Source organism: Peromyscus eremicus, chromosome 13 (assembly GCF_949786415.1).
Source record: "Peromyscus eremicus chromosome 13, PerEre_H2_v1, whole genome shotgun sequence".
Classification (NCBI taxonomy): Eukaryota; Metazoa; Chordata; class Mammalia; order Rodentia; family Cricetidae; genus Peromyscus; species Peromyscus eremicus.
In genome coordinates, this window is record NC_081429.1 from 1002532 (window position 1) to 1027635 (window position 25104).

Below are 25104 nucleotides of genomic sequence, written 5' to 3' on the forward strand. Positions count from 1 at the left end.
CAATGACCATGTCTTGTTCCATTAGGCACTGGGGTGGGATGGCACACCTGTGCTGGCCTATTAAGAAGGCAGGCTGGGCTTAGTGCAAAGCATAGTAAGTCAGGAAGGAGTCTGCCTACATCTGTGACCCAACACATGGAGACCGGGAAGCAAAATGGAAGAAATCAACTCTTTGACAGTGTCTTGGGCCAGGAGGAAAGAGCTTCCTTCTGGGTGTAAGCGCTTGGCAAGACCAAGTTCGGGGCCAACAAAACAAGGCTACCTAACACTCCTTGAATACAAGAACTCAACTGCTCTTCAGGCCTGTTTTATTAATGAAATCCAGATCAGGAGGTAAATTGGGAGGAGGTACTGGATTGCTCTTTCAAAAATGTCCCCCTGTGTTAATACAGTTATTTGGCACCCATTGGAGAACCTGGTGGCCATACCATGGACTCAAGACCTCATTGCAATCTTTTTATCTTCTCTACACAAAGTTTTCAGTCAGTTTCTACCTAAAAGCTTGGTGACTGTTGTACCTGCTTGTAATATTTTGCTGGGATTTGTTTTGTTTTGTATTTGAGACAACAGTTGGCCTCCACCAGGTAGTCAAGGATGACTTTGAACTTCCAATTCCTACTGCCTTCACCTGGATGCTAGGGAACCAACCCAGGGCTTTGTGCATGCAGGGCAAGCATTCCACACACTGCTGCACCCTAGTCACACTTGTGAGTTTTGATGCTTAGAGGAGGAAGTTGTTTGAGGGGACAGTTTGCCCATACAAAATATCTCATTTTCTGTGGGTTCCTGAGTAAGATCTAGCCCAGTGATTCTCAACCTTCCTAACCCTGTGACCCTTTGATAAAGTTCCTCATGTTGTGGTGACCCCCAACCATAAAATTACTTTTGTTGCTACTTCATAACTGTAATTTTGCTACTGTTATGAACCATAATATAAATATCTGAAATGCAACCCCTGTGAAAGGGTCATTCAACCCCCAAAGGAGTCACAACCTACATGTTGGGAATCACTGATCTAGGCAAATATACTCCTGAATTAGGGGACACAATGGCACATAAACAGCAGTCATCATTCTGAATGTTCTTGTTCTAAATCACTAAATGGGTTACACCTAGCCAAATGACTACAGGAATTATATATTATTATTATTATGCTTTAAGGGGGGGAAATGGATAATGTGAAGACATTCTAGGAAAATGTACAATCAACTTGCTATCATTTGAATATAATTTTATTCTCAACCCATACTGCTGTCATATACAGCGATGTTACCACTACCTTTCTACTCAGGCAGCATCCTCTATGCAACCTACAGAGAATTCTGAAACTGCAATGTCCAAGAATAGGCTTTAAAGGTTAACAAAGAGGTATGGATGGAGTGTCTTCCCTAAGTTTAACTTGGGGCTTGCCTGAACAGCTATATTTTTGTTCAACTTCTTTTCAGAAAGGTATTCATGCTATAATACTCCTTTTCCCAAGGCTGGTATCTGCTATGGGATGTCTTTCTTTATGCTATAAATATGTGTTGCTCTGATGGGTTGACAAATAAAGCTGCATTGGCCTATGGCAGGGCAGGACAAGGATAGGCAGTACATTCAAACTGAAGACAAGAAGAAGGGTGGAGTTGGGGAGACGCCAAACCACCGTCCAAGGAGCAACATGTAATGGGATGCAGGTAAAGCCACGGAACACTGTGGTGATACATAGATTAATAGTTATGGGTTAAGTTGTAAGAGTTAGCTAGCAAAACGCTTGAGCCAATAGGCCATAGAATTTGCAATTCATATTAAGTCTCTGAGTGATTATTTAAAAAATGGCTATGGGGCCACAGGGCCAGGTGGGACTGGAGAAACTTCTGGCTACAGGTATCAGGTTACAATTTCTCTGAATTGAAATATTCTCTCTTGTCCTATTCTACCACATTAGCCATCTGGTCTAGAGGAAATCATCACTGTGTTACCTCCTCATAGGAACAAGATACTAATTCTACCACACCCTCTCTGCCTCTTGTTTGTTATATACACAGCAGGACAATTATCAGAATGGCTCACCTTCTAGGGGACCAGGAAGAAGAGAAGGAACTCAAGTAACTTTTGTGCCTTTCTGGAATATAAATAGTAACGGTACCTATTTCCTAGGTGGTTATTTTGACAGGGGGTCATAATATGAAAAGATTTTGATACAAAAATAGATAAGGACTTCATAAATCATCATTGTCATCATCACCATCATAATAACCACCATCATTATTACCTCCATCATCACCAGCCCCATCAGCATCACCATTATCATCAACAGTAATATGAACAAACAATATCCATGTAAAATGAGGCCTTCGTATTTGGGGTTCTGGAAAAACTACCACTGACGATTAACTTTGAAACAAGAGACATTGATCTCTCTGGAAAGTTCAAGGCACCAACTAAGTTGGTGTGTGGTGAAGGCCATCTCTCGATTTATCGGTAGCCATCTTTTCAGTGTGTCTTCACATGCAAGAAGAGGTAAGGGACTTCCAGGAGACAAGTGTCCCTTCACATGAGCATTAATTGCATTTATGAGCACTGCACCCTGACAACCTATTACCTCCCCAAGTCCATGCCTCCTGATGCCACAGCTGGAAATTAGGTTTTGACATATGAATTTAAGGGAGCCAGAGCAGATCCTGAATGTAACCCAGTGCGAGTCCTGAGAAGACTCCAGAAAAATATGTTCCCCTTAAAACCAGCAGTGTCAGGGTACAAGCAAGAAAGCCACTGAGATATTCCCTTAGCTCAGTCCTTCAAGTCAAAGCTTTGAAATGAAATTTTAAAAATGATTTTCACCCTTTAAAATTCTTTCTAGAATAAATAAATAAATAAATAAAAATAATGTGGTTATCTGTTTTGGTTTTTTTTTGTTTGTTTGTTTTTTGTTTTTTGTTTTTTGAGACAGAGTTTCTTTATGTAGCCTAAGCTGTCCTGCAACTAGCTCTGTTGACCAGGCTGGTCTTTAACTCACAGAGATCCACCTGCCTCTGCCTCCTTAGTGCTGGGATTAAAGGCACAAGCCACCACCATCCAGCTAAAAATAATGTTTAAATCAAAGTATAACTTATACTCATGTTATATGATCTTTTTCTGAAAATTAAAACAGTCCACCCTAGAGAAAGGCTAATCAAGACCCATAAAGTAAACAACTCACAAGTCCCAGTAATTTCCTGAAATTTATGAGTCACAAAAGCCACTCTCCAGAGTTATATAAGCAGAAAGGAATAGCCAGAGAGAGGAGATTCTCTGTTTGGCCAACCTGCCTACAAGACTGTAAGAACAAAGAGTCTTCCAGAGATGCAGCCTTCAGAAGTCATCAGCCATTCTGGGGGTGAGCTTTTAATGATGCAGTTGCCTTTGAATCATCATTCATGACCCTGTAAGTAGCCCTAATAAACTCACTGGTTCACTAACCTAGAGTTGGGTGAAATAATTCCTTTTAAGTGTTTATATAAATAAGCAATGGATAGCTACAACTCATAGGATAGCACAGGGCTAAAAAGACATTTTTTTTATAAAGGACAACAAGCAACCTATATAAGAATAACAAACTAGTATAAAAGGCATAATGTTATAAAAATACTCAAATCATAAAATCCTTATTTGAAGCAAAATTTACAATGAGGCTTGTCAAATCTATCCATGTCCCTGTTTCTGGCATCAAATAATCTCCATTTAAGCATGTGAATGATCTCCATTTCAAATTGTACATGAAGAACACATCAGAATTGAACATCTTTTAAAAATGCCAGTCCTAAGAACTCATTAGGAGAACATGGAAATTAATTTGTATTTTCCTTTGAAATTTTGTTGGCTCACACAGAATGTACAATTGAAATTCTCCGTGTGTGTAATCTATTTTTCAATGTCAGTTTGATTACTCTCTTATAATCAGTCAGAATTATATATTGTTTAATCTTCCATTCATGCAATTTGAGCTCATCAAATCCTAGTAAGTCACTTGTTAAATCACTGTAGCACATACACAACTGCCACCATGTCCAGTTAATGAATGGTTCTCCATTAATGGCATTACAGTGAATGCCAAAATAATTAATCACATGTGCTAATGGGAGGGAGATGATAAATACACACTTAATTGGGCTGAAGGTGATTTCACAAGCGTGGTCAGGGAACTGGGTTTTCAGGTGAGTTTCCTCAAAAGGCTGTTGATTGATATGTTTGCTTTCCTGGCCCTTAGAAGCATCCTGAGCATGATCTTTTTGATTGCTTTAGTTCTATTCACAGCTCTCCCCTCTGCTTCAACTCAAAATCCAAAGTGTAAGTGGTCACCCACCAGGCTGTCAGGTAACTTCAAAGTCATATGAAAGAAGTTATTTGAATGTATTTGCTGAGGTTTCTAGCTGGGATGTGGTGGGTTCTTGAATTCTGCTTAATTTTATTTATTTTTTTTTGATGCATGAATTTATTGTGCTAGAAAATAGAACTGATGCACTGCACCAAAGCACTCATGGTGCACCATAATCTGAGGGAGGAAAGAGGAAGGCAGTGTGAAAGTTAAGAGGGCAAGTCTGACTCAGTGGGTTACTTTTGGTTCACATTGGTGTTATTTCTCATCATGGAGGCTGCCCTACTCTTCACTTCATGCCTCAAGAGGCTCCCAGGCAGCCTTCCCTAGCTGCTCCACTTGCTGGGGCTCCAGAAAGGGCTCTACCTATCCTGGTTTCACTTCAGTTGGTGTGATAATATACTCTGACAAAAAGTGACTTGTGGGCGAGAGGGGTTTCTGTCAGGTTTGACCTCCAGTTTACAGTCCATCACTATAAGAAAGTCAAGAAAAGAACATCAGATAGCTCGTCAAATCATACCCACGCTTAAAAGCAGAGAGAAATGAATGCATATGTGCTGCTTGCTTGCTTGTACTCAATTCCATTTCTCTACTATTACACATTTTAGGACCCCCTTGCCTAGAGAATGGTGCCATCCACAGTGGGTTGGGTTTCCCCACATCAGTTAACAAAGACACCATAGACATACCCACAGGCCAACCAATGTCAACTATCTCTAGTTGAGTTGTCTCCCCAGGTCATTATTTTTTTTTTTCCTCGAGACAGGGTTTCTCTGAGTAGCTCTGGTTGTCCTGGATCTCTCTCTGTAGATCAGGCTGGCCTCGAACTCACAGAGATCTGCCTGCCTCTGCCTCCCGAGTGCTGGGATTAAAGGTGTGTGCCACCACCGCCCGGCTCCCCAGGTCAAGTTGATAACCAAAGCCAACCATCACACCACTACTCAGGCCCTCTTTTATCTGGCTTATAAAGACCCAACATGGCTTACAGAGTCCATTCAATAAACTGTAACTTAGGGTCCAACACAATTGTAACCATTACTTGCCTGAAGATGAAGTCTGAAAGAAAACACTCCATTTGACAGCAGTCTCCTCTCTGCAGAGTTAAATGCAGATGCTTCAATGGGTGTTCTAGATTAAGATGAATGTGTTTTTCAGATACTACAGAGTAGTTCCTTACTGCCATGGGAACTTAACAGCCTCTCCCACAGAACACGTTTGATATCCACCATATCTCTACCACTTTCCAGTTCCTTCTTTGAGCTCCAACCTTATAGCCTTGGATTTTCTCTGATATTATATGTCCTCTCCAGCCTCAGGACATTTGCACACCTATCTCCTACTTCCTGCCTGGAAGAGTGTCCCCATTGCTTAGTTAACATATCAACTTTGTTGTCACCCTTCAAGGCAGGATCCTCACATCAACATTATGTCCATTTCTTTTATAGACTGTATATCCATGGATGGTCAGAATTACAATTGTCTGTTTGACTGAATCTTTGTTTCACTAATAGCTGTTGCCCCACTAAAACAAGATCCACGAGTGTTAAGTTCATCAAATACTCACAATTCTATTGCCAGAACCAAACAGGTTTCTAACTCATAGCAGAACATTCAGAAAGCATTTGGGATAAAGACCGAGAAATACACATACGTAACTGCATAAGCCTGAGGATTGTAGTTTCAGTGTGGAATGTCTCCCCTCAGGCTCCTGCCTTTAAATGCTTGGTCCCAGGTTGGGAAGCTCTTTTGAGAAGTTTACAATAGTTTGACCATCAGGAATGGAACACTTGGTCCCCAGTGAGTGGCACCATCTGGGGATGTTTAGGTGGGACAGCCTGGCTACAGGAAGTGCCTCGCTGGGGTGAGCTTGGAGGTTAGAAACTTCCAGGTCACTCTGTCTGCTCCAGGCTTATGGTTTAAGATGTGGCTTCTCACAACCCTGATCCTGCAGCCATGCCTGCCACCTGCTGTCATGTTGTCCCCACCATTATGAACTCTAACCCTCTGGAACCAGAAACCACAATAAATGCTTTCTTTCTATACGTTGCCTTGGTCATGGTCATTTATCACTGCAACAGAAAGCTAACACAAAGTTGAGGAAGCCTGAGGAGGTGGAACCCCGAGGAGGAAATGGGTCATTGGGGGCAGGTCTTAGGGGTTACAGCCACACCCTGCTTACTGGTCTAAAAAGGTCTGAGCAAGCAGCTTATACTTCTACCTCTGCTGCCATAGGCTGCTCTGGCCACGCCTTCCCTGCCATGACCAACTATGCCCTCAAACTGTCAGCCTTCCTCTCTTAAGCGGCTGCTTATAAAGTATTCGGTCCCTGTAAGCAGAAGAAAATGGCTAACACAGTGAGTGAGTATGGGGACAGCAAACCTGAGGTTATGAGAAAACAGTGGAGTGGGGGAGCAACACAGGAACCCTGAGAAGAAAGCCAGCAGTGATGTGAATAATCCAGCTCCCAGCTCCAGGGGAGGTGGTGAGCGGTAACTGCTCTGTCCACAGAGAAGCAAGCTTCATCCTCACCCAGGAGCCCCCAGAACCCCGAGCCCCAGCCCAGCCTGGGCAGAAAGCCTCATAGTGCGCTGGGCCTGCTTCAGACCACAAACACCACACCAGCCCTGGTGGAGGCTGGCAGAGGAAGAGTGAGTTCTTCCCTCTTAGCTCTCCAAGTCCAGTCCTTTATTTCAATGTGACCGTCGTTGGAAAGGGTTCTCCCCCTCTGTCCAGAGCAGGTTTTGTGCCTGCTTAGTCCTTTCAAAAGCCTCGGGGTGGCTATCTGACCATCGCTCCTTTCTGTTAGAGTCAATGCAGCACATTAGAAATTCTATTGCTCTCTCTTACAACCTTTACAGTCCCAATTCCCTACTCAGCTTTGTTTGAACAGCCTGCCTTCTCTGTTGGAATATCTAATCGGAGTCGTGAACGGTGTGTAAAATGGAGGTGCGAAACAAAGCAAGACAAAGCCAACCTTGGTTTATATTCTAAACAAAGAAAACACCACAAGAAATATCATATGGCTCCCATTCCTCTCTGGTTCTATTTCCAGTCCCAACTGTGGCCCCACCTTAGTAAGCCACCTGCTTGCCACCAAAGGCAGAGAACCAGCTCCTGGTATGGAATGCATGCTTCAAAACCAGGCTTAGTTCTGTGTTAATAGTCCAAATGAAATGCTTTTCAAAGTACAGCTATCTCATTAACAGGATACAAATTTGTTAATTAGCTGATTGTTTTGCATTCATGAATATTAACTATTTAACACACACACACACACACACACACACACACACACACACACACACACACACCCCAAAGCATTAGTCCTATTTCCAATCCTAAAAGCTCTGCTTCTGTTAAAGCAATGCCCTCCCTTAGGTGTCACTGTGGACCACACACTCACTCGGGCATGCTATGAGCTATGCTATTTTATAATTATCTGCTATACTATTTTATAATTATAATTATATTTTATAATTAAAAGTCTTTTAAACTAAATATGTGCATAGGTTTACCTGTTTCCCTTGAGGCATGCAGGTCTTCATGTGGGTGGACATCTTTGTGTAGGTGTGTATTCAGATACACCTACGTGTGTATATGTATGGGTGGATAGATAGATGAATGGATGGATGGATGATGGAGGAATGGATGCACTGCACTTGTGTATCAACAGAAAATCTAAAACCAGACCAAGGACAAATATGTCACAGAACTGTCTTTTTTTTTTTTTTTTTTTTTTGAGACAGGGTCTTGCTGTGTACCCTTGGGTGGCCTGACACTCAGCTGGCCACAAACTTACAGTGCTCCTCCTGACTCTGCCTCCTGGTATTACAGGCACGTGTCACTTTTCTTGCAGGAAATTATTTGATTAAAGTTGAAGGTGACACTTACTAAAGCCAGATCTGCCTCTGAACTTTCAGTTCTGTGGGACTCACTTGTCACCTTTGACCCTGGGTTTGGGAAATTTTTTGTGGGATGTGGGTACAATGGGGCGGAGTGTTTTTTTGTTTGTGTTGTGTTGTGTTTTAATTATTTCTCAAAGGCAAATTTGAACTGGGTTTCCATAATTATAAAATATGTCGCTGCTGGCTTACCAGGAACCGCATACTTACCAAACATGTACTACGCTAAGTGTGTATGATATAAGACTAAACAAAGCATACACACTCCCTGCCTTCAAGGCGCTTATATTCTAACCCGAGTAACAAACGCTGATGTAGAAAGGCTACCCTCCATAAGGAAGTGATTATCCTCAAGGAAGAGAGTGGGGTTCAGAGAGCATTTGGGTGCAAATGAGGAGGAAGGAAGCTGTTTTTGTCAGAGAAGGTGGTCACACAGAGGTTCTGACAAGTAGGCATCATTGGACTCCAACAGGGAGGAGCCTATACCTGGGAGGATTCCTGGGCTTCTCACAGAGAAGAACAGACCAGACATTTATTTACAGGGCAGACACACTGGGTCTTCCTTATTGGCTGCTAGGCCTCAGCGTCTGCTCTGAGGGACAGAGGAGCCAGTGAAGAACTGAGAGCAGGGAGCAGAAAGGGACTGTGCAAACAGCCCTCCCAATATGGCTCAGATGTTGGGGACAGGGTGGACACACAAGAAGGCTAAGCAGGAAGATCTAGGACAGCCGGGGTGCGAGAGACTGGGGCTGGGCCGCCGCACAGTGAGGGCAGAGGGATCTGTTAAGTTTGATGAAGTTTGAGAACAAACACTTCCTGATGGATGGATTAGGAAGGGGAAGGAAGGAAAGGATGAACTCAAGGCCTGGGCTTGGATGACTAGAAGAATCAAGCTGACAGATATGAGAAGCCACACCCTCAGACCCTTCTCTTTGTCTCTGCCTGGCTTCCTAGACCCGTTCTGGGCACAGCCATACAACAGCAGGTCTCTAAGCGCCAACCCCTACACCCTTTCCTGCTGTGTTCCTTCTTTCCCAGGAACTCCAGCTCCAGCCTCCCAGCAAAGGGCTGCCAAGACAGAGCCCACCTGCCTCCTCCCCAGCTGGGGTCCTGTATTTTCAACTGGCTGCAGAACATCAATACCACATCTAAACTAAACAAAAGAAGAGTCTCTATCTCTAATTTGATTTGATATATGCCAGCTGATAAGAACACAAACACACACACACACACACACACACACACACACACACACACACCATGAGCACACACACAAACCCCAATATGAGAATATCCCTGATACCTGCTGCCCCTCTCACCTGATACCTATCTTTTTTTTCACCATCAAAAGCTACTCCATGGTACTCACAATATATATCGGTGCTATTTGTCACCACCTCCTCCTGCCTGTGAGATAAATACAACAGTGACCCTTTTCCAGTTCCACCCACACTTCTCATCCCCTCCCAACTTTCTTGTTGAAATCCACTGGCACAGACAACTCATCTGCTGGTAGCAAACACCATGGGCATCCCCCTCCACCATGGTGTCACTTGTGCCCTTCTCTACTTTTTGTTCAAGGCCCAGGTCATGGCGTACCTCAGGTCTAACGCCTTGCCTTTCCCCTTGGCAACTGTAGTAGTTCATTTTCTCTGTCACCTTGATTGAATTTAGAATCACCGGAAAACACACATGTGGATGTGTCTGTGGGGGTCTCAGGAGGGGTTTAACTGAGAAGACTCATCAGAAGTGTAGGATGCACACTACCCATAGGTAGGGACATGAATTAAAGAAAGAAAAGGAGAAAGCCTGAAGAGCCCCAACGTTCTTCTCTGTCTGTTTCTTGATCTACTTGCTACTTGCTACTGGGGTGAGCAAGCATCCTTAGGCCCCCAGAAGGTGGTCTTGCAACGATGCCTTTCCTACCATGATGGACCAAAATAAGCACATCATCCCTTACGTTGCATCTTGTCAGGTATTTGGTTACGGTGATGGAGACAATAACTAATATATATTCTCCCTTTCTAAAAGCACGCAGCCCTTAAATTCTTTGTATGATTCACTAATATTTAATAAACATGTCTTTGCCTTTTCATCTACCTCTCTATGAGCAGCATCCTCACACCAAGACAACTTGCTTGCTGTGCGAATCTTTCTAGCTCCCCCTTATGTCAATTGTACGCAAGAAGAACTCTTGCCTGTGGCATCAGTTCCTGGTCAAGCCCTTTGCAGAGGGAAATCTAGACAACAGTCAGGACAGAGAGAACCAAGTGCAACCGAACACCCCTTGTGCGCACTGACACACAAACGAAGAACTGAGCACAAGACGAGAAAAGACCAGAAAAGCCACCAAGACTAGGTACTTGGCTAGGACTGGGGTGAGGGTGGGGATTTGGAGGTTAGAACGAAGATTTCAGAAAGCAGGTGTGCCAAGCACATGGAGCCCCTCAAAGCAAGGTCATTGTGATGTGCTACATAACAGGGCTGCATTTCCTCTGCTCTCCACAATCCCTCACAAAGACAAGATTCAAAGCATTTTAATTCACTATTTGGCTACTGTACTATATTTATTTGAATGTAACTTTATCAGCAAGACTGGGCAACGGCACCACAAGAATTATGTGGCTTATTTAATAAGAATAGATAGCCCATGGGCCTGAAGCTGAAACCTTTCAAGTCAGAGATAGCATCTTATATTTCTTTGCATCCCTGGTAGGACAACAGTGTCCTGTGCATGGAAATCCATTCTCTGATGCTTGTTGATAAGCAGGACTGTGGGGAACTGCAGGTGTTTCATAGGGTAGTGTTCTGGAGTCTCCTACTGTTAACCATATAGGTTAACGGAATTTGTTAGTGTATTCATTTAAAGAGATTTTTCCATTTGTCTACCCAGCAAATATAACTTTTGTAGGTCAGGCTCACAACTGCAGCATTTAAACAAGACAGCTGTGAGTGCGTTGCTTGTTAAGCATGCCCATGAAACCAAAAATATCCCAGCACTCAGAAACTCAAATGTCAGGAAGAGCCTCAGACATGAGAACGCACCAGAGGCCTCTGAAAACTCAGCCCTAGTTATTTATATGCCTTACCCAGGGCTGGAAGGTTTTCTCCTTCTGACACGACCTTCTTCGGACCATTAACTTACTACTCTGAGTTTTATACCCACAACCTTTGAAAAAAAATTACAACAATCAGGATTTTGTGAAAAACTCAGTGTTCCTCTCTAAAGCCTCCCTAATGGGTTTTCCAAACATTTGTCTTTTATGGACCATGTTTGTCACATTCTCATGAAAACTTCTGACTTGGGAAGAGGTCTATGACAGAAGGAACTTAAAATCTACCTACAGGAGACAGCAGAGGGGAAGTGAAATAAATGGAGAAGATGGGAACTGCAGTCAGGGACTGAAGCCTTCTGTGTGTCACAGAAGCACCCATCCCTGAAGCTGGACAGTGTGATGGTGCCCTGAGAACAGATGAGAGCTTGCTCTCTCCCCTCTGCTTCTGCACATTTACTCCAGTGCACAAACGTAATGATGACCATGACAATGGCCATTTTCCTGCTGTGATATTGTGACTTAAAGTCGCCCTTTTCAAGAAACTGTTCTGTCCACTTTCCTTCTGGAAGAGATCCTACAAGTCAGGCTGCTGAGGAGATGCTGAGAGGTGTGTGAGAGGAAAGTCAGGTGGTGTCGAAACAGCATCTCACCAAACATGCATGGAGGAAAAGTTGGCTGCTGTGAGTGGGAACAGAAAGAGAGTGAAGGACAATTTGAGGACCTGTATCAAACAATGCCATTGCAACTGAACCCCTTTTGATCCAGAAAATACTGTACTGTAGAACTGAATCCACATATGTCGTGAGATAACATAAAGCTACAGTTACAATTATGCTTGAAATTTGATCCAAAGAGGAGGGAGGGGGGGAGAAGGAGGGAAGGGAGGGAGAGAAGGAAGCCATGAAAGCAGGAAGGAAAAGAGGGAGGAAATGAAAAGGGGATGGGGCCAGGGGAGAGAAAGAAGGAAAGCAGAGAGGGAGGGGAAGAGTAAAAGGGAGGGAGAGAAGAAAGAAGAAAAGGAGGGAGGGAGGGAGGAAGAAAGGAAGGAGGAAAGACAGAAACAGAGTAAGGGAAGGAAGCTATTGTTCAATAATTGTTCAACACTAGTATGTTGTTTAAATAAATTATATTTTGATTCAACAGACTGCCATATGGCCATTAAAATAATGCTATAAATTTCTACCCACTCACATAAAGGAATGCCAGTGAGACATGAAGTTCAAAAGGCAGATAACCATGTATACATGAACATGTTCTCCTTTCCAAACCTCACTCTGTACGCGCATGCCATATCCAGGAAGGAATCTACGAGCAGACCTCACAGCACTCTGTTAGCATTCTAACAGGGCTGTCAATGGAGGGGGCTGTAAGGAAGTAAATTTCCATTTCCTCTACCTTTCTCCCATCTATCTTTCATAGTAAGAAATAAACAATAGAGCCTTTTGTCTTGTCAGAGAGATGGGAAATCGCTTTGTTTCTCTGAAAGAAAACCACTGTCCAGTAAGTCCATACATGGAGCACTCTGTGCTTCTCTCTGGCCCTCAGTTCTGGCCCTTGCTCCCTCTCCCTCTCTCAGGCCTCCTGTGTCCCTCCTCCATCCCTCTCTCCTGCCCTAGCTCCTACGAAAGAAGAAAGCAAAGAAAAGCTCCAATAGCCCATAAAGTTGGCTGAAAAGAGGTGATCAGAAGACTACTACCCTGCTTGAAATTATCACTGACAGAAGCTGAGAGAAGTTTCTGGAGGTTAGCTGGCCAGAGTCCCAAGGGTTGTCTCTAAGTTATAAGAACCAGGAAAAGTTGTTTCTCTTTGTTTGTTTGTTTGTTTTTTTTTAAGTTAAAATCTTCAGGTAAAATCTGGAATAAAATTTACTAACAGTAGCCAGGCATGGTGGAGCATGCCTTTAATCCCAGCAGATGCAGAGGCAGGTGGATCTCTGTGAGTTGAAGGCCAGCCTGATCTTAGGCCAACCAGAGCTACATGAAAAAAATAAATAAATCTTTAAAATATAAAAATAATTCCTTAGTATTTAATTTTTCCAAATTAATCTATACATAAATCTTACTATCTTTACTTCTTAGATAGAAGACTGAGGAAAAAGGAAAGAGAATAAGGCAGAATGCAGAGGCAGAGAAAGGAAAAAAAGGCCTGATGTTTGCTGCATGGAACCAAGAAAATCCCCAACCTGATCCCTGTGTCCAGATTCAGAAGTATCTGCAGCTTGTTCTCTGAAATTCTGAAGCAATGTCAAACATTCAGAACTCAAACACTGCAGAATCCTGTAGTGGGTAGCCATTCCAGCTTTGTTCTGGAAGTTCCAACCCCCATTGAGACTTCGGCAACTGTCACGCCTACAAGGCGGGGCCAAGGGAGGCGCCTGGGGACCCGAGATCTGGATCGGCGAACACTCTCTTGGTTCCAGGACCCTGGATGGTGGAGGTAAACAAAACAGAGCTCCAGAGAACACCGCTGGACTGTGATACACCTTCCCCAGACCCCGTGACCTACCTATCCCTTAATTTGTAAGTTACGCCATTAAATAAATCTCCTTTTAACTACGTGGAGTGGCCTAAATAATTTCACCAATAGAATCCCCTTAGTGCCTCGCATGGACAACTTTATGTATACGTGACTTCACGCATAGGCTCACATGGGCTTTACTCTACCCTAGCACACTTCTTGATTATTATTGCACATTTTTAATCAGCCTGCCAGCTGTGGCTCCCTGGAACCTCAGCCTGCCAGCTGTGGCGTTGTGCATATCCAAGGTGGAACTCCACACAGTATGCTCCATTCATCATCACCACAATCAACGTGGATACCATCAAATGACAATGCCGGTTTGTGACAGTACTTGGAAAACCATGAAGTTCAAGGTTAAGTCTTTTTTTACATATTCATACTCAATAGAAAGAATATTTTTAAGACCCTACTTGCTGATGATATGAAATGTGGTTTTGGTTTAAAAACAACTTATTCCTCACAGCCATTTTCTAGTGAACTAAATGAGTGCGGGAAAGAACTTACCTAAATTATACATGGGGTGGGCGATTTTGTACTTCCTCTGCTTTTGGTCTTTAATAACTATTACTTTGTATTTTAATGTGTCCCAAGTTCTGGGCTTCACTCCCCACTTGTACTGTAGAAGCTAACAGACCTTATACAATCGCAGTTAAGATGACCATGAAAACACAGCATTTTTGCATTTTCAGATTTGAATCTCAAGTTTTTCATCAAAAGAAGATGTTAATGAGTCTACCTTTCTAACCTTTCCTACCCTGACCTCCTGAGCAAGAAACCTTTAAAGACAAATGTAGCATTCCCACAAGAAAGATCAAAAGTTTTTTTCTCTCCTTTTTTTTCTTTTTCTTTTTTTTCCTTTTTTTTTTCTTTTGATCCTCTAAAATTCTTTCAATGCAATGAAAAAAAAGGAGGGCATTTAAATGTCACAGAGGTGGGTTATGAAAGTCTACAAAGATTGTTAAGACTGACATTTTGTAGCTGGAAGTTTCCTTGAGTGGCATTTACCGAGGGAATCCCTGCTGTGCAACCGAATTTCACCAGGCAGGTGACTACCCTTGGCCATCCCAACTGCAAGCAGGAGTGACGTGGGCCCTCTTCTCTAGACACCCACAGTCCACCTAATACGTAGAACCAACACCCCAAGAACAGTGCGGCGGGAAATGAAGACTATTCATTCCCCAGTTGTAGGATGCTGGCTGTCAGAGGGGAAGGAATACCAAAGGTCTGATGCAGACATTGTAAGAAGGAGCTAGAAGAAGAGGAGGGAGCCGGAGTTGGGGGAGGATGTGGTTGTTGGGAAGAATACATGGTACACTGGTAGGGCTGGGAATTTCCTACCAGTGAACTTCCTGGAAGAGTGAGCAGCAATCCAACCACAGATTTGGATGCCCCAGGCTAGAGATGTGTCTGGCTGGTACATCGACTGCCTAGCCTATGTTTTTGGGGTTTTTTTGTGGGGGGAGGTTGTTTTGGGGTTTTTTGTTTTGTTTTGTTTTGTTTTGTTTTGTTTTGCTGTTTTGTTGCCTAGCCTATGTTTTTGGGTTTTTTTTGGGGGGGGGAGGTTGTTTTGGGGTTTTTTGTTTTGTTTTGTTTTGTTTTGTTTTGCTGTTTTGTTTTTGGTTTTGGTTTTGGTTTTGGGTTTTTTTGGTTGTTGTTTTTGAGACAGGGTTTCTCTGTGTAGCTTTGCGCCTTTCCTGGAACTCACTCTGTAGACCAGGCTGGCCTCAAACTCACAGAGATCCACCTGGCTCTGCCTCCCGAGTGCTGGGATTAAAGGCGTGTGCCACCACTGCCCAGCCTATGTGAGGACTTTGGCTCCATCCCCACCATTATATGAACTAAGTGTGGTGATGGACAAAAGTGCCTGTAATCTCAGGACATAAGAGATGGAGACTGGAGGATCAGGAGTTCAAGGTCTTCCTGGGTATGGTCATGCTTACTTCCCAAAGCTGGCCAATCATCCTAGCCTAAAAACTTGGAGGCCCTGTCTCAAAATACAAAGTGGATAGTTCGTGAGTAACAAAATCTAAAGTTGACCTCTGCCTCCACATACACATATGCTTAGACACATAGACACACACACATACACCCACAAACTTGCACACACATATACACATAAACACACACAAATAAACATAATAATGATAATAGAAGAGTTAAGGGAGCTTTTTTTTTTTTTTGAGAATCCATGGAGATTTTTTTGAGGACCCACAAAGAGAAAAATCTTTGGCTAGTCATTTTCCTTATGAAAGACTCCAAAGAGGATAATTTATTGTTTTGGTGTTGTATTGTGAGAGGAAATGTAAATGGGGTCCAGAAGATGGCTTTGGCATCTAAGGTAGAAAGCAGCTGGAGGATGGTTATCCAGGTGGGGCTGAGTTGAGCAGTGATTGAGCACAGCCAAGTGTTGCCATGCAAAGGAGAGAACGCTACCTGAAAGAAGGGGGCAAGAGAGGACAAAGCCTGAGGAAGGGATCCTCTGTGGTTTCACCCTAAGAGAGCCCTGAATCCATTCCTTCCACATCCTAACAGAGACCACACCCCTAGAAGGCTAGTTTGGTTCTTACCCCTAGATCATCCATCACTCCCAAGTCACCAAGCAACTTCAAATTAAACACAAACACTGTATTCAAGACCAGCAAGCCACTGTTCCACGGAACTAGGACTGGATCTGTGGACTTGACTGTGGAAGTACAAACCACAGGGCCAATGGATCGCCGGAGAGCTAATGAGCACTGTTGGCACTCCCTGCAGAGCAGACAGTGTTAAGCAAAGGTTATTGAGTTATTTACCCCCAAACAATGCATAAAGCCAAGTACATATTTGAAAAAGGCATGTTTGGGGAAAACAGAAGGGATAATTAAGCAGAGAGCAGAGGCATCAGAATTTGACGGCAACTCAGGGAAGAGGTTGATGGAAGAGGCACAGCAGGAGGTGTATATATTTCATAGACATCCACTTCATCTCTTTCCTTCTTCCCATGATACAGTATAAACATTAATAAGGCAATGGTAATGAAGGAAAACTGTAAAAAATATTAAACATGAGAATCATGAAACAGGTCCAAAGAACATACATCACGTACCATCCTCTGTAGTCAAATATCAGGCTTATGATAAGAAACTCAACAGAAGAGCAGAGGGGAGGCTTGTGACTATTGATAGTCACAATAGGTGCTTGATGAGACAGAGACAGTCAGCCTGGTTTAGACACCGTACAACGTATTCACGTGTGGAAATACCACCTGGAAAAAGTACTGTAAGGGGTGGGGAGAGGGCTCCATGGGTAAAAGCACTTGCCACGTAAGCCTGATGACCTGAGTTGCACCTCAAAACCCATGTGAAAAGATGGAAAGAGACCAGGTGTGGTGATCTATCCCTTTAATCCCAGCACTCAGGAGGCAGTGGAGGGCAGATCTGTGTGAGTTCAAGGCCAGCCTGGTCTACACATCAAATTCCAGGCCAGCCAGGGCTACCTAATGAGATTCTGTTTCAATAAAATAAATACACAGAAAAGACAGGAGGAGAAAACTAACTAGACAAGGTTGTCCTCTGGCCTCCATGTGCATGCCTTGGTGCATGGGCACCCACATGTATTGTGTGCGTGTGTGTGTGTGTGTGTGTGTGTGTGTGTGTGTGTGTGTGTATACGTGCGTGCGTGCGTTTGCGTGCGTGCGTGCGTGCGTGTGTGTGTGTGTGTGTGTGTGTGTGTGTGTGTATGTATACATGTGCATGCCTTGGTGCATAGGCACCCACATGTATCGTGTGTGTGTGTGTGTGTGTGTGTGTGTGTGTGTGTGTGTATTTGTGTGTATTTGTGTGGAAGCTAGTGGTAAACACTGAGTGTCTTACTCAATCACCTTCCACCTTATTTTTTGAGACAGAGTCTCTCTCTGAACCTGGAGTGTGCCAATTCAGCTACACTTGCGGGTCACCAGATCTTTAGGTCTCCACCTCCCTAGTGCTGGGACCACCCACATGCACAGACACACCCAGCCTTTTATGTGGTTATTGGACATCAAACTTAGTTCCACGTGTTTACGTGGCAAGCACTTTACCAAATGAGCCATCTCCCCAGACCTATGAAAGTAAGTTTTTAATAAGTAACTTAACAAAACAAAAAGTATTAAATGCATGTCCATGTAATAAGCATGAAGCTTCTGCAATGTCGACCAAAGATTTGCCTTGTTTCTTTAAGATAAAAGACTGTGTGAAGAGGTTGGCACACACAGAACGCTGGTACTCCAGATGGGGAGCTGGTCATGTGTTAACTTGGAAGAGCATGAAACAGGGCTGCCTGCTATCTTCAAAGAGAGAAACACAAGGCTGAAGGAGATGCTGAGTGCTTGGGTCAGTGGTTAAGTGTATGTGCTGCTTTTCCAGAGGGCCCAGGACACAGCAGGTGGCTCACAACCAGCTGTAACTCTAGCTCCAGGGAATCCAAAGTCCTCTGCTGGCCTCTTTGGGCACCAACACACATGTGGCATACATACACAGACACATAAACTTTTTTAAAAATTATTTTTTTAAAAAGAGAACATTGCTAAAGAGACCCATACTAGAAAACTGTGGTCTCTATTGGGCAGCCAAGTAAAACACTGACAAAGTTAAAAGATATCAGACCCCATGTGTCCAAAGTGACAAAATGGTGTATGGAAATAATGTTACCCAGAATTATTATCTCTTAATGAGAACTCAAAGCAGGGGTTCTCAACATGTGGGGGTCACATATCAGATATCCTGCATATCAGGTATTTATATTACAATATATAACAGTAGAAAAATTACAGTTATGAAGTAGCAACAAGATAATCTTAAGGTCAAGAGATCACCACAACATTGAGGAACTGTATTGAAGGGTTGCAGCATTAGGAAAGTTGAGAATCAATGACCTAAAGTCTAGTCTGAAGGGAAGGATCCCTTGGTTATTAACATGTGGAGTTAATTTTTAAAGTATCTTTTTTGCATTTGAATGAGAAATATTTTCTATGAATTTTTCATTGGCAACATGAGCTCAACTTGTACATGAGTTCATGAAATCTCTCCCATCTCCAAACAAGTCCATAGTAACACTGGTGAGTCCTTCCATACTAACCCCACACCACTTACAATATCAGTCTCCACCTATAGTAACGCTACAAAGTGACAAGCAATGTCAGCTAATATTTCAAGTCAAATAATATCAATGACATTTTAAAGTAGCGGGATGCTTCATGTGCTTTCTTAAAATATTACATGGTTCTCTGTCACAGAAGAGCAATTAATCCACGACAGGGGAAAACTTCAGATCACTATGAAAGAAAGCGATTTAGGGTCGGTGAGGTGGCTCAGTGGGAAAAGTCACTTGCTGCAGAGTCTTGACAACCTGAGTTGGATCCTGGGACCCACAAGGTGGAAGGAGAGAATCCACTTCTGCAGGCTGTCTTCCAACCTTCACATGTGACATGTCTACACCCACACAATCACACACATAAATAAATATTAGAAATACAAAATAAAATTATTTATCATAATACACCAAGTACTTCCTTTTAGATAAATTGTAACAACAGATACAGAATTAACTAACAGTTCCTGGAATGTCCTGGGGAATAAAATTCAGATTGGCATCTTGACAAGGACTTCAGCACCCAAACTCTGTTTATCTAGAACACATGTGACAGTCAAGTATTGATCTGAAATTCAATGCCTCTCCTCTTTTTCTAGCCATTTCCATTCCTCAGAGTGTCTCTGGACCTTGTCTCCATCCAGTGAAAGCCCTGCTCCCCATATCTGGATTGCCAAAGCTTGAGAAAGGATGTTCTCATGAGAGGAAAGTGACTGAAAAATAAACTGCAGCAGACACTAAATAAAGCTGCGCATTTCCTCTTGGCCTTTGGTCTTCATCATAATGCCTGCTTCAAGCTCACGTCTTGGAGAATAAACCTCAGCACATACTTTCATTTTTATAGAATAATATATCTCAGAAAAAGTAATCACCCTGGAATAATCACTAATATTTGTAATGTTGCAATTTCATATACATGACATTATATCACCCTTCCAACCCCTCCTGAGACAACTGTGGCCTGATCCCATCTTTGTGGAGGGGACTGTTGGACCCAAGAAGGTTCTAACAGCCAGAGCAAGAGGCTTGGGTACACTGGACTCTGATGAGTGAGTTCTGACTTGAACTTGTGTCTCCACACTAAAACTACAAAATGGAATAAGCTCTTATGAAGTCCCCATGTCTTCAATCAATGACATTAACAAGCTAGAGTCACAAGTTCTGACTCCAGAGATAGTATACTCTGAGTGACAGATTGAGCCAACTGGCAGTATATATCAGAACACTGCTCCGGGGAAAGGCTGTCCTTTGGAGGAGCAAGAAAGTGGCTGGGAAAGGCTGGAGAAAGGCTGATGACTTCTCTTTTGAACCAGACCATTTGCTCTCCAGGGCAGGGGAATTTGAGAACAACTTCCTAGCTATATGGTAATTTGGAGAAGGTAAAAATTACAGAGATAGATAGGTTCAACCAAGTAGAAGTGATGCATGGCAGGGCAATGGATCGGGGAGGAAGAGTACCCTAAGAGAGCAGACATACACTGTTACTTCTGAGTCAGTACTCAGAGCATAGTTCCTGAATTCCAGCACCCGTGCTCTTTGCACTACAGTCACACTGGAAGTGCTGTGTTAGGAGGATGTTCTGGTTGTAATTCAAACCATTCTTCAAGTGGAGAGCACAACAGGAGCTGTCTAGAACTCCCACCGTATTCTCTAGACAAAATTCCTGTGCACCATCTCTAAACAGCAAACTAAGTCTGGGCTGAGTCAGAAGTGGGATTGACAAGGTTTCCATAACTCACCAATGAAGTGATTTGGTCCCAAGGCCAGCATCTCCTCTAGCAGGACAAGCCCCCCTGGAGCCTGGAGGGGTGTCACGCTTCGTCCATCTATGAGGGAGCACTGCTGAAAGCCTGTGGCTGTGACCTTCCACAACAAGATCAGTGAAGCAGTAGCATCCTGCCGAATTCTAAAAACAAGAATTGAATCAATGCAAAGTCGCTCTTGCTAAAATTCATCTTAGAACCAATTCAGCAGATCCGAGATGAAAATACAGATGGCCTGTACAGCCACACAAAGTGTTAGGAAAGCAAAGGAGTGGTTGTATAAGCAAGCGCCCACCTTGTACACACTAAGTAACCACACTTATCGGAAATGTCTACCACCCCCCACACACACACACTTGTTCAAAGTCTACCACAAAGTGACTAGTCAGTAGTCCATCTTTTGCTAATGATAATGAATAATACAAGGCAGATTGAGTTCTTTTACAGATCAATGTAAAAAGAATCCTGCTTAAATTTATCATAGATGCATACTGCAATCCAACCCATCCTTCTGAGCTACGCTATCACAGGAAGCAGTGTGTCAGGCTTTCTATCTTCCCAAGGCTTGCAGGATAAGATTCAGAGAATAGTAAATCATCTAAAGCCAGTGAACTCCTGCCAGCTCCCTCTCAGCTCCAGTCCCAGCGTCTGCGTCCCTGCCACCCAGTGCTCCAACACCAAAAAGCTACCCACATCTCTTCCCGGGTTTTTGCCTGGCCACCAAGCTTCCTGTGCTCCTTCTCCCCATGGGAATTATGTCCCCAGCCTATGCATCACCCCTGCTATGAGACCCCAGGCTCCTTCCTATGGTGCCAGCATACCATGCCAGCAGTTGCTTTTTCTCCTTGTACTTTAGAGGACCCAGTTCCTACCTCCCTCAGTCAGCAGACCCCACATAGCTTCTCCCCCACCACAAGCTCCCCAGTTGTGACACAGAGCTCAATAACATCTTGGTAAATGACTGGATTCATGAATAAGTGAAAGTACCATATAAGGGACTAGTAACACCCACACATGAATTTGGGGTGCCCACAGATCACATGCCATTCCTGTCTTGCTCAGCCTGGGTTATACTGTGGTTTCTGTCCATTCCTGCCACCCAAGAGAGGTCCAGAGAATGTCAGATTTGTTGAGAAGGAGCATGAGAGTAGGACTACTGAGAAAGGGTATGATGGTGGACAACATGACCAACTCAAGAAAGCTGGAGGATGTCACTGCAAGAGCAGACACATAAGCTACTTAGTAAAACAGTGATGAACTAACATGTTCACCTCAAACCAGCTCCCAAGCTCCTGACTTGAAACACTTAACATGGGGTTCCCCCTGCTGGTAGAGCTGTGAGTGACCTCATACTCCACCACTGCCTATGGGAGCATTCCTCTAAGAACTTCAGTGCCTATCTAGGCTCTTCTCTGTCACAGTGACCTCACTGCTTGGGTTCCCAGGGGAGGTGGGAATGTGCCAGGTCAGTTTAGTGAAGTCCCTTCTGTAGACATTGTCAGTGAGCTCATTGTTGGGAACACCAGGCAGGCAAAGTTGGTTAGTATCCACAGGACAGGTGAATAGTGAGCCAATGCATACAATGGAGAGAGCCGATGCACAGAACTAGCAGGACAAAGCCACATGTCTCCTGTCTTCTAAAGTCCCCTAGGGAACTGAGGGTAGTGGCTAGAGTAGGAAGGGTGACAGTTAATGGCAACTAAGGACAGACTCATCAGTCAGTGTGTCTGGAGCACTCCCAGCTGTGTGCCCCTGGGCAGATGCCAGCCTCCCTGCGTCTGTGTAAATCACCCGTACACATCGGGTGGCTGCCCAGCCACAGCTGCTTTCCTTTGTCTCTTTTCCATCTCCCAGGAGACAATGGGCAGTCGGCCACTGGACAGCTGAAGTTGAGAACCCAACGCTTTCTCTATGCTGCTTTGAAAGAGAAAGTTGTGAAGCATAGATTTTTTTGTTTTAATTTAGAGTAAATTACACAATTGAATTTAATGATCTATTAAAACTTTTGGAAGCAAAAGCCATCTTGGAGATGAGGTGAGAGGCTCCAAATCTTTCCTAAGGCTTCTGGGTTTCTTCTGTCAGCTCTAACTTGACTGATCCTATTTCCCACTGCGCCTGTGCAGCTGACCAGACCTCCCACCATGGTCCTCCTCACTCTTGTTTTCCGAGCGGCATTGGCCAGGTTCCTACGTGGGATTCATCAGGATTCCTACAGGATTGGCCATCGACACACCAAATGCACAGTAGACACGCCCCAGCACACTGTGCACAGTATTGACTTAACAGGTTTGAACCAAGAAAATTCTTACTTTACGGAGGTGTTCTGTGGCACTTCAAAGGACACGAGGCGGCCACCTGCAGAGTTGTTGGAACTGGCATTCCCACAGGCAACATCAGGGACCACCTGGAAGAGAGAAGACCCGTTACCCTGGGGAACCATAGTAGGAGATAACAACATAAAGTCAAATCTAGAGCTGTGTCCCTTTTGTTTGGCTCAGTGATGACACTGTCACCTGACCATGAAGGGGACAATTGGAACCTTGGAGACTCAAAGGAAAAGGAAAGCACTGCTATTTGATTTTGCGACACGCAGCCTTGCAGAGAGTGGGCTGCAAATGGGCAGGATTGTTAACAGATAAACAGATGCTTCAGTGGAGACAGCAGATGTCACTTGCTGCTCTCTTCCTTTGACAGTTAGCCACTGGCTCCTGCTCTGTGCTGACCCTGTTAAAGGACAGAGGCAGGACTAGCTAAGGACTAGCCGGAACCTTGTTGCCTAGAAGCAACAGCCTCCATCCCTGCAAAGGCCTTTCTGGGAATGGGGCTCTGTACTGAGGGTGTCAGGAGCCCAGGAGCCCTGCCTACTGACAGTGGGGGAAGAAGGTAGCCCTTCTCTTTCCCTACACCACAGTGCCAGGAACTGATTCCAGGGTGGAACATACACAAGTGCTCTACCACCGAGCTGCATTCCCCAACTAGAATTTTGGGGTTTGGTGGGGTTTTTGTTGTTGTTTTTCTTTTGTTTTGCTTTGGTTAGTATTGTTTTAGTTTAGTTTTGTGTTTTTTTCAAGAGTCTCACTGCATAGACCCAGGCTGGCCAGAAAATATGATCTTCAAGCCTCAACCTTCTAAGTACAGGAGTTACACCCAGCTTATATCTACATTTGTAAAGAAAGACTTTTTTAAAGATTTATTTATTCTTGTATTTTATGTATATGAATACACTATCTTCATGTACACAGAAGAAGGAATTTGATCCCATTATAGATGGTTGTGAACCATCATGTGGTTGCTGGGAATTGAACTCAGGACCTCTGGAAGAGCATTCAAGAGCTCTTCACTGCTGAGCCATCTCTCCAGCCAGACTTCATTATTTTAGAGTGTGTGTGTGTGTGTGTGTGTGTGTGTGTGTGTGTGTGTGTGTATAGTACCTGAAGAGACCAGAAGAGGGAGTTAGGGCCCCTGGAGCCAAAGTAACAGGCAGTTGTGAGCCTTTTGATGTACGTGACAGGAATTGAACTCAGGTTCTCTGGAAGAGCAGCAAGCATTCTTAACTGCAGAGCCACCTTTCTAGCCCTGATACCTACACTTTTAAGTTACACTGTTGTGTATTACTAGCTCACATTGGTGATAAAAAGTAACTGCAGAGACTCCAAATTGGTCAAAGTGCAGAGAATAAGTACTGTTGGATGCTGGATCAAATATAAATTATCTATTTCCCTCCTTCTAAAAAAGGCCCAGGGAACACTGAAGTAGAAGGGGCAGAATGAATGTAGGAGCCCGGCGTAAAGGGTACGCTGATCTTCAGGTATTACACAGCTGCTGTACACTTGAACTCACAGTAGCTGTGATTGCCTGTCAGACATCTGCACAGGACCAGGCTCACCATCATCCTGTCATGGGCTGGGAGGGGCTCATGGGATCCCACCAACCTGAAGGTTTACACACAATTAGTGACGGAAGGGAGTGAGAGGGACTGACCCCCACTGGTATGGTACCCATGCTCTGATAAACAAACGCTCACCCATCCTCTTGTAGGCAACCATGATGAAAGCCCGGGTCGCATACAAAAAACGACTGAAAGTAGATGGGGGATATTTGGGATAGCGAGGGGGATTACAGGAGGGGCCAAGAGAGAGTAATGGGGTGAATATGAGCAAAATACATTATGTATATATATGAAAATGCCATAATAAACTCATTATTATCTAAATTACCATATGCTAATAACAACATTTTTAAGTTAATTGCAGGATGTGATGGTGTAAGCCTGCAATTCCAGCACTTGGGAGGCTGAGGAAGAAAGACCACACAAGTCTAAAGCTAGTCTAGACCCTATAGTGAGTTCCAGGCCAGACTGAACTTTGTCTTAAGACCCCCACAGAAGAGGGAGCAAAAAGACAGTAAGAGTCAGTGACTGG

General features: G+C 43.8%; 1 protein-coding gene across 1 annotated transcript in view; it reads right to left on the reverse strand.

The window, feature by feature from the left end:
- Dner (delta/notch like EGF repeat containing) overlaps positions 1 to 25104 on the reverse strand; it is a 196124-nt gene that overhangs the window by 168118 nt on the left and 2902 nt on the right. The window contains exons 3-4 of the mRNA XM_059278712.1: positions 22993 to 23087; positions 20660 to 20826 (exon numbers count right to left, since the gene is read on the reverse strand). Coding sequence (XP_059134695.1) covers positions 20660 to 20826; positions 22993 to 23087 — 262 coding nt within the window. The remainder of the gene's footprint in view (positions 1 to 20659; positions 20827 to 22992; positions 23088 to 25104) is intronic.